The following is a 12,305-nucleotide window of genomic DNA, read 5'->3' as shown; positions in this document are numbered from 1 at the left end:
TTCTACACTATCTGAGGATGCTTTCACTCAAGTTTTAGCTTTTCTTGCCAAATGGTTCTGGAAAAGAAGATTTCTTTTTTTAAATGTAAACAAATTTTCAATAAATCCTAATTATCTCCCTTTGAAAGAGGGTGTGACCCTTCATTTTAACAATCTCGAATTCCCTTTACCCAATAATGCTTTGTGCCAAATTTGGTTGAAATGGCTTGGTGATTCTGGAGAAGAAATTGAAAATGTAAAAAGTTTAGATACAGAGAGATGGACAGACAAACGGACGGACGGACGCCGGACAAAATGTGATCAGAAAATGTTCACTTGAGCTTTCAGCTCAGGTGAGCTAAAAAATGGTGTTTATTAATTTTAATCCTGATATTCAATAAGCTGTCATTAGTTAATAATTCTGCAATGAATATTAAAAATATATTATAAAACCGTTTGTCTACAGTTATCTTCAAAAGTAATTAAGGTGGTATGGAATATCTATCGATACTAAAGTGGATTAAAGAACATTATAATTTAAATACTTTTCTACAATATTTAACCAGACAATAGGTTTTTGAAAAATTTGGAGAGACAAAAATTGTTAAACTCCCAGTGGGATTTGTACTCATAACTTACAGATACATAGAAAGCCCTCTCACCCACTGCACTACGCTGTTAGATAACAATATTGGAGAAACTACTTATATAATTACACTTGGTTTTATTGTTTATTTCGATAAACAATATGTCACAACATGAAAGTGTCCCATACCACCTTAAACAGATCCTCTACATAACGATAGTAAGTGGGTCAATACACAATAGTACAGAGACTGATTTTATAAACATTGTTATTAAGCTAACACAATAAAGATATATTTATCTATAAAAGGTATAAATACATAACAGATTAAATTTTACTACTAAGACAAGCTTTATTAAACTAAAAAAAATGAATTCTTTCTTTGCCTGTTGTTGACTATAAATAGAACCTTTTGGAAAATTTTAAATCTTCATTACTGATCTTATATCACACAATTTGATTATACTTATTTCTCTCATTATTACACACATGTTCCAAGATTTAAAAGTAAAAACTTTTTTCCTACCTACTTACCCAAAAAAAATTTTTTGGTCAGGGGACATGAAACAGGGATATATATTTTTTTGGGCCATGGCAAAATGTTTTGGATTTCAAATACATAAAGATAAAAATCAATCGTACCTCACAAACTGCAACAACTGAGGGATGCTGAGTTCCTTGTTTGACTTCTTTAAATGGAGAAAACATTTTGTAAGGGAAAATAATATCAGCTGTACCACTTATCTCTAGTTTCATAATCCTCTTTGTTTCTATTTCCAGACATGGTACACTACTGAAATTTAAACCAAACAGTAAATCAAAAAGGTGCAATGCATAATATTTTGTTTTAAATCATTTCTTAAAGGAACATCCTGTGTGAGATCAGTTCGTCCAGTGTGAGACAACAGTGTGAGGTTATTTTGTCTTACACTGTGTATTACCATGCCACTATGAAACATAAATTGACAATCATTTGAAAAACTTTTCATCAGTCATTAAGGTCTTCTGTCTCCAACGGAAGACCTTACTATTATTGTTTTTTCTATCTAGACGCAAACTTCGAGCTTCATATCGTGCTCATTTCTGGATGGTTTTTGCTCAAATTTTCAGGGCTAATAGACTTAAACACTACCATAATCAATTCAAAAATTTTAGAATTCCTCTTCGTTTAACGAGTTATTCCCCTTTGAAAAATTTTTAAGGCCTTTGGTTTCCAGACAAAACCTCCGAGGCTATGATAGCAAGGAATGAGAATCCAACGAATTTGAATAACAGAGACGTTGTAGTGTGTGCACATTGGTTTCTGTTTTGGGATTACGTTTTTTATTTAGAAAAAGGTAGTGCTCAATAACTCAAAAACGGTTAGGATTTCGATATGGCTGTCGTTATAAAGGTTGTTTATTGGGATCTCATAAAGATCGTTACAATGTTATTTTGTTCGTGATTTGTGTAGTATGAGTGTGAAAAGCTTTACATGTTAACATGTACCTGTTTTCATTTGGCAAGTTAACAAAGTCTTTGTGCATACAACAAGCATAAAGTTACCACAAAAGTATGCTGGTTTATACAGGAGGCTTTAATTCATAAGAAAATTTTGAATTTTTTTTTTTTTTTAAATACATGCTTTTTTTTTTAGGAGTTTAAGTCATTCTTTTTAGTTCTTATAGTGCACAATCCCAAAAAAAGAGATTCTGAAAACCAAAAAACATTCTTTTTCTTTTCTAGTAAAACACAAAATACGGATCTTAAAAAAAATCTATGTATGGCCCCATAATATTAATTTTTAGATTCTCATCCCCAACGCCCCTCTGAAAATGGGCCGCCCCGATGCTTATTTTGAAAAAAAAAAAATTGTGTAGAAAAAAATTTTCAGGAAAAAAAATCGGGCTCGGTATACAAAAAATTCAAAAACATTTTATGGCTGCCTAAACATGTGAATTCAAGTCATGTTTCTTACAAGTTTAGCTTTAAAAACAAGAGGCCCATGGGCCACATCGCTCACCTGAGGAACAATAGGTATGATAAAATCAGCTTAATGGAGTCATAATACAAACTATCTGGACAATGTACAACAATACATGTAGATCATGTATAAATAAAATCCATTTTTCCCCTGGATATTCTTATGTTTATAATCATTAGTCCCTTTTCTAACAGGATGATTTTATAGTCATATCATATGTTGAGTACTGCAGTTCTCAAAAAGATCCTTAACATTAGTTTATATATATGGGATATAAACGTACATCAAACTCTGAACCTTCTCGTGAGGCCAAAGAATTGTCCTGGGGCCAAAGTCTTAACAATTATAAAGAATCATTTGGCTGATTAGTTTCTGAGAAGAAGATTTTTAAAGATTTACCCTATATATATTCCTTTGTTAAACTTTGACCCCCATTGTGGCCCCATCCTACCCCCACGGGTCATGATTTTCACAACTTTGAATTTACACTACCTGAGGATGCTTCCAGACAAGTTTCAGCTTTGCCGGTTGATTAGTTTCTGAGAAGAAGATTTTTAAAGATTAACTCTATATATTCCTATGTTAAAATTTGACACCCCATTGTGGCCCCACACTACCCCCGGGGGTCATGATTTTCACAACTTTGAATCTACACTACCTGAGGATGCTTTCACACAACTGTCAGCTTACCTGGCTGATTAGTTTCTGAGAAGAAGATTTTTAAAGATTTACTCTATATATTCATATGTTAAACTTTGACCCCCCATTGAGGCCCCACCCTACCCCCGGGGGTCATGATTTTCACAACTTTGAATCTACACTTCCTGATGATGCTTTCACACAAGTTTCAGCTTTCCTGGCTGATTAGTTTCTGATAAGAAGAATTTTCAAGATTTACTCTATATATTCCTATGTAAAACTTTGATCCCCCATTGTGGCCCCACCCTACCCTCAGGGGTCATGATTTTCACAACTTTGAATCTACAATACCTAAGGATGCTTTCACACAAGTTTCAGCTTTCCTGGCTGATTATTTCTGAGAAGAAGATTTTTAAAGATTTACTATATATATTCATATGTTAAACTTCTACCCCCCCCCCCCTTGTAGCCCCACCCTACCCCGGGGGGTCATGATTTTCATAATTTTGTATCTACACTACCTGAGGATGCTTTCACACAAGTTTCAGTTTTCCTGGTCTTATGGTTCATGAGAAAAAGATTTTTGAAAATTTCTCGAAAATTTTCATATATTCCTAATTATCTCCCTTTGCAAAAGGGCGTGGTCCTTAATTTTCACAAGTTTGAATCCCCTTAGGCTAAGGATGCTTTGTGCCAAGTTTGGTTGAAATTGGCCCAGTGGTTCTTGAGAAGATGTTGAAAATGTGAAAAGTTTACAGATGGACAGACAGACGGACGACAGACAAAATGTGATCAGAATAGCTCACTTGAGCTTTCAGCTCAGGTGAGCTAAAAAAGCTTACTGTCCTTAGAGCAAACCTAAACAGCAATTAGTTAAATTCATTTTTTATATAAATGTCACCTTCCTCTTCATAGCATAGCGAGTGGAACATACATGTATTTATATCATTATGTGTCTTGTAAGCCTGCGTGTCTAAAATTGAAAAATGAGCACCCGAGCTCGTAAGTTGAGATCGACTATATTAGGGTAAAAGAGATCATAGACTCGTATTATTTTGATAAAATCAAAGTTTTACCACTGCATTCAGCATCTTGTTTAGCGTATATTAGTTTTACCTATCTCAGTGTGAATAACTTTACCGGTATTAGCCATACCGCATCATTTCTTTTTTTTTTTTTTTTTTTTTTTTTTACATTTTTGTATTAATATTTGAATAAACAATACCTAAAGAAAAACATATTATTTCAATAGATGTTATAGAATATTACTTTCAACTAGTTGGACCTGAAAATCAAAAGCTGAATTTCATTCATAGCAATTTGTATTGCTTTTTTCGTTTTCTCACTTTTTAAGATTTGAAATCTACGAAATTTGTTAAGTCGTACGTGAAAAAGATCATCAGGAAATTATCTCCCTTGCGCCGAACAGTATTTCAACCAATATAATAAATGTAAATTTTCACATCATGTATTTTCTACCAATCACAAAGGAGAGGAAGTGCACAACCCGTGGACTGTAAATTATTTCAACTCTTTATACCGTCTTCCAAGGAAGACGGTAATCATAAGGATACAAATGTCTTCATGCATAAACAGTTAAGTCGAAATACAAGAGGCCCACGGGCCTTATAGGTCACCTGAGCATTATGCAACAACTTTCCAGTTACAGTGTATTGAATTTGATTCATGTTTTAAGCCAGATTCTGTATGGCATTCACAATTTTGAAAGGGCACCATTGATCATCATAACAATAAACTTAGCAGTTGCTTAGCTTGGTTACTGAATACCCATACGTAGGGTAGGGGAACAAAAATGCACTCCAACTAATCAGTAATATTCATCAATAATCAGTAGTGCCCCTAACACTCTGACATAAACCCCTGACCCTAGGTTGCACAAATTTTTAAAAGGCACTCTTAAAATTGCCTATCAAAAAGTAAATAAATGTTTTATAAATACAAAGGACCAGATTTCAAACAATTAATTCATTTTCAGTATATAAGTAGAGCCCCCCCACCCCTGACCCTGGGGCCTTGAAATTCACAATTCTGCAAGATTAGGGTGCTTGCTCATCATAACTATATAGGTAGTTCATCTGCTTCATACCCAGAGACAGAGAAGAAAATTTTCAAAGATTTAATGTATTTTCACTATATAATCAATAGAGCCCCACCCTAACACCAGAACCCCAGACCCTGGGGCAATGAAATTCATAATTTTAGAAGAGGCATTCTTGCTCATCATAACTATGCACTTACTTAGTTTATTTAATACCTAGGAGCAGAGAAGAAGATTTTCAAAGAATTCATGTATTTTCACTTTATAATCAATAAAGCCCCCCCCCCCCCCAGAACCATTGATGCTGGGGCCATAAATTTCACAATGCTTGTAGAGGCACTCTTGCTCATCACAACTATGCACTTAGTTATTTTATTTAATACCTAGGAGCAGAGAAGAAGATTTTCAAAGAATTCATGTATTTTCACCATATGATCAATAGAGCCCCCCTCCAACACCAGAACCCTTGACCCTGGGGCCATAAAATTCAAAATTTTGGTTGAGGCACTCTTGCTTATCATCACTATGCACTTAGTTAATTTATTTAATACCTAGGAGCAGAGAAGAAGATTTTCAAAGAATTCATGTAATTTCACTATATAATCAATAGAGCCCCCCCCAACACCAGAACCCTTGATGATAGGGCCATTAAATTCACAATTTTGGTTGAGGCACACTTGCTCATCATAACTATGCACTTAGCTAGTTTATATAATACCTAGGAGCAAAGAAGAAGATTTTCAAGGAATTCACATATTTTCACTATATAATCAATAGAGCCCCCCCCAAACACACACCAGAACCCTTGACCCTGGGGCCATAAAATTCACAATCTTGGTTGAGGAACACTTGCTTATCATAACTATGTACTTAGTTAGTTTATTTAATACCTAGGAGCAGAGAAGAAGATTTTCAAAGAATTCATGTATTTTCACTTTATAAACAATAAAGTCCCCCCCCCACCAGAACCATTGATGCTGGGGCCATAAAATTCACAATTTTTTTTGAGGCACTGTTGCTCATCATGACTATGCACTTAGTCAGTTTATTTAATACCTAGGAGCAGAGAAGAAGATTTTCAAAGAATTCATGTAATTTCACTATATAATCAATAGAGCCCTCCCCCCCCCCAACACCAGAACCCTTGACCCTGGGGCCATAAAATTCACAATTTTGGTAGAGGCACTCTTGCTCATCATAACTATTTACTTACTTGGTTTATTTAATACCCAGGGGCAGAGAAGAAGATTTTCAAAGAAATCATGTATTTTTACTATATAATCAATAGAGCCCCACCCTAACACCAGAACCCCTGACCCTGGGGCCATAAAATTCACAATTTTGGTAGAGGCACTCTTGCTCATCATTACTATGTACTTAGTGGTTTATTTGATACCCAGGAGCAGAGAAGAAGATTTTCAAAGAAATAATGCATTTTCACTATATACTTATTTAGCCCCACCCTAGCACTAGAACCCCTGACCCCAGGGCCATGAATTTCACAATTTTGGTAGAGGACTCAATGCTGATTACAATCATGCAAATAGTTTGACTGCTTGATGTCCAGGAGTAAAGAAGAAGATTTTTAAAGATTGCATTAATTTTAGTGGTTTTGGCCCCACCCCTCAGGCCCCAGGGGGGCAGGGATCATGAAATTCACAATTTTTGTTCCCCTTCACCCATAGATGTAGATGCTTTGTGCCAAATTTGGTTGAAATTGGTTCAGTGGTTGCAGAGAAGAAGCTGAAAATGTTCAAATGTTAACACACGACACACGACGGACGACGACGGACGAAAACGGATAGCAATAGGTCACCTGAGTTTACTCAGGTGACCTAAAAATGGAATTAAAAGATTACAAGTGGGTTTGTGTACTCACATTAGCATTAACAATTTAAAAGAATAGAGCAGTTGTTATTTCTAGAACATAAACGGTGAAAAAGGTGTTTTTAAAAGAATAAAAAATAATAAATAAAATCTACCCACCTGCCCCATATTTTTTGCAAATCAGGATGAGAATCTAAATATTAATTTTATATGGCCTATTACATTTTTAAGTTATCATACTGCATGCATTTAAACTCTTCCTTGAATCAGAGATGTGTGTGTACCATTACGTAAGCTATCCCTCGCCCGCGGCCAAAAAAACCGGTCACCATGATCGCAGCTGGACTACCTAGCAGTCAGCGGTTATCTAATACATTAAAGTTTCATCTCTCATATGAGTTTATTTAGCTGCAAACTCAAGAATTGTTGTAGTTTTGATTACACAATTCATAAAAGCAATGCCATTCTCAATCTAATTCAATATCAGACTTAGATCAATTGTGGGTTTTAAGTAAAAATAAAAAAAACTACTATTTTATAAATTTTAGTCATTATACTGCAAACTTTTCAAATCTCTCTGGCTACTGAGCTTTGCATGTGTGTGTGTTATACCTTTACGTAATCTATCCTTCGTCCATGGCCGAGGAGATCAGCCAAGGCCACTACCAAGCAGTAAGCAGTTATCTAATACACAAGATTCACACACGCACACTTACATGTACAGTGGACCTTCAGATATCCGGACGCCAGATATCCGGATGCTTCAGTATCCGGTCGATTTTTCATCGGAACAGAATTTTTAAAACCTTATTTCTCTTGTTTTACTGGTAATTCAGATATCCGGATGCTTCACATATCCGGACAAATTAAATGGGAACCAAAGCGTCCGGATAAATGAGGCTCCACTGTATATAAACATGTTCAAGTTTATAAAGGCATAAATACAAGAACTGTTTTAATTTTATGTTATAAAAGTTTGTAGCTTATTTAATTAAACATTGGAGAGTACATTAAGAAGTCGTTCTGAAAATTAATAAAAGCGATATTACTCCGAATCGGAAACACTCGTCAGACATAAATTAATGGTCGGTTTGTAAGTCTAAAATGTTTTAAAAACTGTACAAATAATGTTTTAAATCAACAAAAAACACAAAACTTAAACCTTTAAATGATGATTATCCCTCGCACATGGCCAAGGAGATCCCGCGTGAGTGGACAAGTGATTCTTAGTAGGTTCATGTTGTTCTACATGTATCTTATCACGCGAAATGTAAAAATAATGTAAGCCTTGAATTAGGTGAGCATAAAAAGTAATAATACAATTATGTTTTGCAATGACACATTTGTTTTAGAAACATTTTTCAATATCGACCTAATTCAAATAAAACACAAAACAAACAAATATAAAAGGTAGGTATATTAAAACACAATATCAGATTTCTGAATGTTATTTAGTAATCAGTACGTATATCCAGATGAATAAATTAATGACAAATCAAATCATTCAAGTTGTTTTTCTTCCTACTAACTAAACTGTCTTTTTTTCAACAATGCCAAGATCACACTTGAGTGTACTCAAAGAAAACACCAATCAAACACTTACCTGAGTCCACTTTTTAATCCAAACATACAAGCAAATGCCTCAAACAATGCTTGCACATGACTTCCACGTATGCCACACCCATGTTCTCTTCTCTTAAGTATAAGATAAAGCTGGTTACTAAAATCCTGTGCCTGACAATGAAATCTACAAAGAAAACCATGGGAAAGGATGATTTTTACATAATAGTTTTACATTATTTTTAGCAATAATTATTTTAACAAGAGCAATCTTAAAGAGATTTAAATATCCCCACAGGGCTCATGTCAAATGAGGCAATGTTGAATTTTCCTAATTAAAAACATAATTATATGAGGGACTGAGATAAAAGAACATGATGGTAAGGTAGATTGAATACCGATAACTTTCTGACATGTAAAGCTGCAACATGTATATATAGTACTTATTGTTAACAGATTAAAAAAATTGAAAAATCTGCATAACAAGGAAGGACAACAGGAATAAGTCTTTCTATCTTTTTCCAACCTAGATATCATCAGAAATCACTTGGAGAAATTGGAGAACTTGTGTAAAACATAGCGTGAACCATAAATCCAAGATGGCGAGTGTCGTCTCATGTAGGCTTGTAAGTTAAGAATGAAATAAATTGATAATGAAATTCAAATATAGTTTTTTCATCTTTCTATTGAAAATTTTGGGACTGATAGAAAGAAGAAGATAGTTACTTTTAATATTTGCCCTAAAATTCAGAAGTTGTTTAAATCTCATGAAATTTCAGTTTTTATCCGTTTTTTGTTAAAATTTCGTTTTTATCGGATTTAAAAATTTATTGTGTCCTCTAAATGTAAGTCGTAAAAATGAGCGCTAGCAACTACGTTAGTCCTTTTCACTGGAATACGCATGCTCGACTCCATAGCAAGGGATTCTGGGAATACTGTATTTGAATTTCGTTTTTATCATCTTCACGTGAAATTTTGTGTTTAATCGTTAATGTCAAAAAGTAACAGTAGCTTTTTTCTTATAATGCAAAGTTATTTTCAATATCATAATAAATAACATGTAGCTAGCTTTATCTTAAATTCCGTTAGTCCTTTTCACTGGAAAAGATACGATTGCTACAAAACAGTACCAATGGTTCCTGAAAAATTTCACCTTGGAATTGAAATTACAGTAGGTACATAATGATTAAGGCACAGCCAAAGAGCTATGCCATTGCTGATGTGTAGCCCACTCTAGATTCACAATTTTAAATTGAGACTCCACTCCAGCACAATTCCAGTATACCACTGTGCCTTCCTATCATGCCTATTGTTAATTAATCGATTCAGAAATTTAAACCAATGTTTTAGAAATCTGCGTCGGTGTTTTATGATTGCTACAGCACTAGCTCACCAATCTTTTTAAAAGATAAGCTTGTTTAGATGTCATCAGTGTTGTGTAGATGTTTGTTATTTACAAATGGCAGCACATGTCGTGCCAGTTGAGCTCGAGAAATGTTCCCACCAGCCGGGGAAAAAGTTCATCAGATCAAAAAAAAAAAAAAAAAAAAAGCCTACCTACTGACCCTAATTTTTTTCAGCCTGAAAGCGGAAACAAACCTATTTTTTTGTTAGGCCTTATGAAAATTATGGGAAAATGCACTGTTTGTGATGTCACAATTACCCTTGTGAAAGTCTAAGCAGGTAACTATTTATAAATTCTTAGTTTATACTTATGGGTATTTTTGAGTAAATAAATGCTTCATTTCCATTTTTGGTGGTAATTTTAAAAATCACTCTAAAACAGGGTGAAATACGACTGAAACAGTCACTGTACCTAGTTCTTTAGACCACAGGTGCTTGAGGACAGGACCCCCCCCCCCCCCCCCCCCAATATACACCCCCGGGCCTGTTCGACTTTTCACATAAATTATATATGGATGCCACATTTGTGATAAAATCTATCCTATCAATTCAGAAAATTTGCTTAAACTAACATTTTATAAAAAATTCTACCCCACTCTCTATACATAAATTAATAACAAGGTTGCCAACTTCGTCAGCAAACCGAGAGGCACTGCCGAGAATTTGGGCTGAATCGTCTCATAAATCTGAACAAAGCCCTAAAATCAACAACTCATTTTGTAGATTGAATATTCTATTCATTAACCACCAACTCTCATGAAGGTTAGGGCACTTGAACAGTCGTTATGACCAAGTTTTGCGAAAGGATGTCAGGCTACAGTCAGCGTTTTTGCTTTGTGAACGGAAGTGACGAGGAGACGACTTTTTACCAAAATACACAGTTCTGCAGAAAGTCTGAGACACTGTTTTGAAGAAAACTTTTGGAGAAATTTGGTTGATATTATACACTTTAAAAAATGTCTTTCAAATGTATTGGCATGATTGGGAGAATAGAGTTCTAAACCGCTGATGCAATTGAAATGTCTCTTATTATTTTTCAAATACCCAATTTGCATGTGAGAGTTATGCCCTTTTAAAAATGCAATTTATAAAAATATCTTCTTTTCATTAAATATTAGTGTAAATCTACAAAATGTTTGAAAATAAAATTTTGATGAAGAATTCGTACAAAAAACAAGAAAATATCTATTGTTGATATTTTACACGTATATTTGGGTATATGGGGAACATCGGGAATTAGTCCCCTCCTTATTACTTCCGTTCAATAAGCTTTTTATGGAGTTGGCAACCTTGTTGAATTTTATCATGTTTATATAAAGAACGTAGGGTAGATTTAATAAAATGTTTGTTTTAGGTAATTTTTCGATTTGCTGGTATCGATCTTATCACAAATATGGCAATGACAGATTTTTTATGAGAAAAAAATTGAAAAAGCCCAAGGGTCTATATCGAAGGGGGGTGGGGGGGGGGGGGGGTGGGGGCCCTGTCCTCAAGCACCTGTGGTCTAGACTGAAAACTTCAGATGGTAGTCAGTCCAAATGACTGACAGCAGAAATAAGATTTCAAGAACTCTGAGTGGGTAAAATATGTTTGAGATTTACCTGTAAAACCATATCATATGGTTTTCTGGTATCCATGTTGGGATCATTGATATTTTTTCATCATCATTTGGAGCCATCTCCCATAAGCTTTCTGATGACAGCTCTGAAAAGGACGTGTACAAATGGTCAAGGGATCTTAAATGAGCCATTATAGGACTCTTTTGGACGTACTTCTTTAACTCGTTGATTTTTTCAGTCTCCTCGTTGTTCTCAGTTTCCCCGCATTGAATAAGATCAAGAGGTTTCGTATCAGGAACATGCACAATTGATATATTAAGGTTTTCGATGTGCTTTCTTTCCCATTTACTCAGTCTTAGTGGAAGGTCGAGTGAAGCAATTTTGGTTAAGCACTTTCCGTGAATTGACTGCGAATCCTCAGATTCTGTTGAAATTATGTCAGTTCCGCAGGACTTTGGAGGAGTTCCATCTTCATCTTGGTCAAAGCTCCCAGGCGTACTCTCACTGACAGAACAAAATCGTTTACGATCAGGGGACACAGAAGAGTCTGACAACCGTCGTTTTTTGTTTGCTTCATCATATACTACTTCACTGTCTGCATCGGAGACGCTAACCGTTTTGTCTGAATCGGAATCTGCCATGCTAGCGAGCGGCGTTTTGGGTTGAAGTTAAGTCTTACTATAAACGAGTCGACCTATAACGTTCGTACGTTGGTATATTACCAAAACG

At 34.9% G+C, this 12,305-nt stretch overlaps 1 protein-coding gene across 1 annotated transcript in view; it reads right to left on the bottom strand.

The window, feature by feature from the left end:
- The window catches only part of LOC134280086 (uncharacterized), a 34,168-nt gene extending 21,951 nt beyond the window's left edge, over positions 1–12,217 (bottom strand). The window contains exons 1-3 of the mRNA XM_062762518.1: positions 11,619–12,217; positions 8,657–8,800; positions 1,208–1,358 (exon numbers count right to left, since the gene is read on the bottom strand). Of these exons, the coding sequence (XP_062618502.1) occupies positions 1,208–1,358; positions 8,657–8,800; positions 11,619–12,217 (894 nt within the window). The remainder of the gene's footprint in view (positions 1–1,207; positions 1,359–8,656; positions 8,801–11,618) is intronic.
- Between the last annotated feature and the right edge of the window lie 88 nt (positions 12,218–12,305).

This window comes from Saccostrea cucullata, unplaced genomic scaffold, assembly GCF_032062105.1.
Source record: "Saccostrea cucullata isolate Sc308-1 unplaced genomic scaffold, CSIRO_AGI_Scuc_v1 ctg1398, whole genome shotgun sequence".
Taxonomy (NCBI): domain Eukaryota; kingdom Metazoa; phylum Mollusca; class Bivalvia; order Ostreida; family Ostreidae; genus Saccostrea; species Saccostrea cuccullata.
Note: the sequence above shows the minus strand (reverse complement) of the source record. Positions and strands in the feature narration are given on the sequence as shown.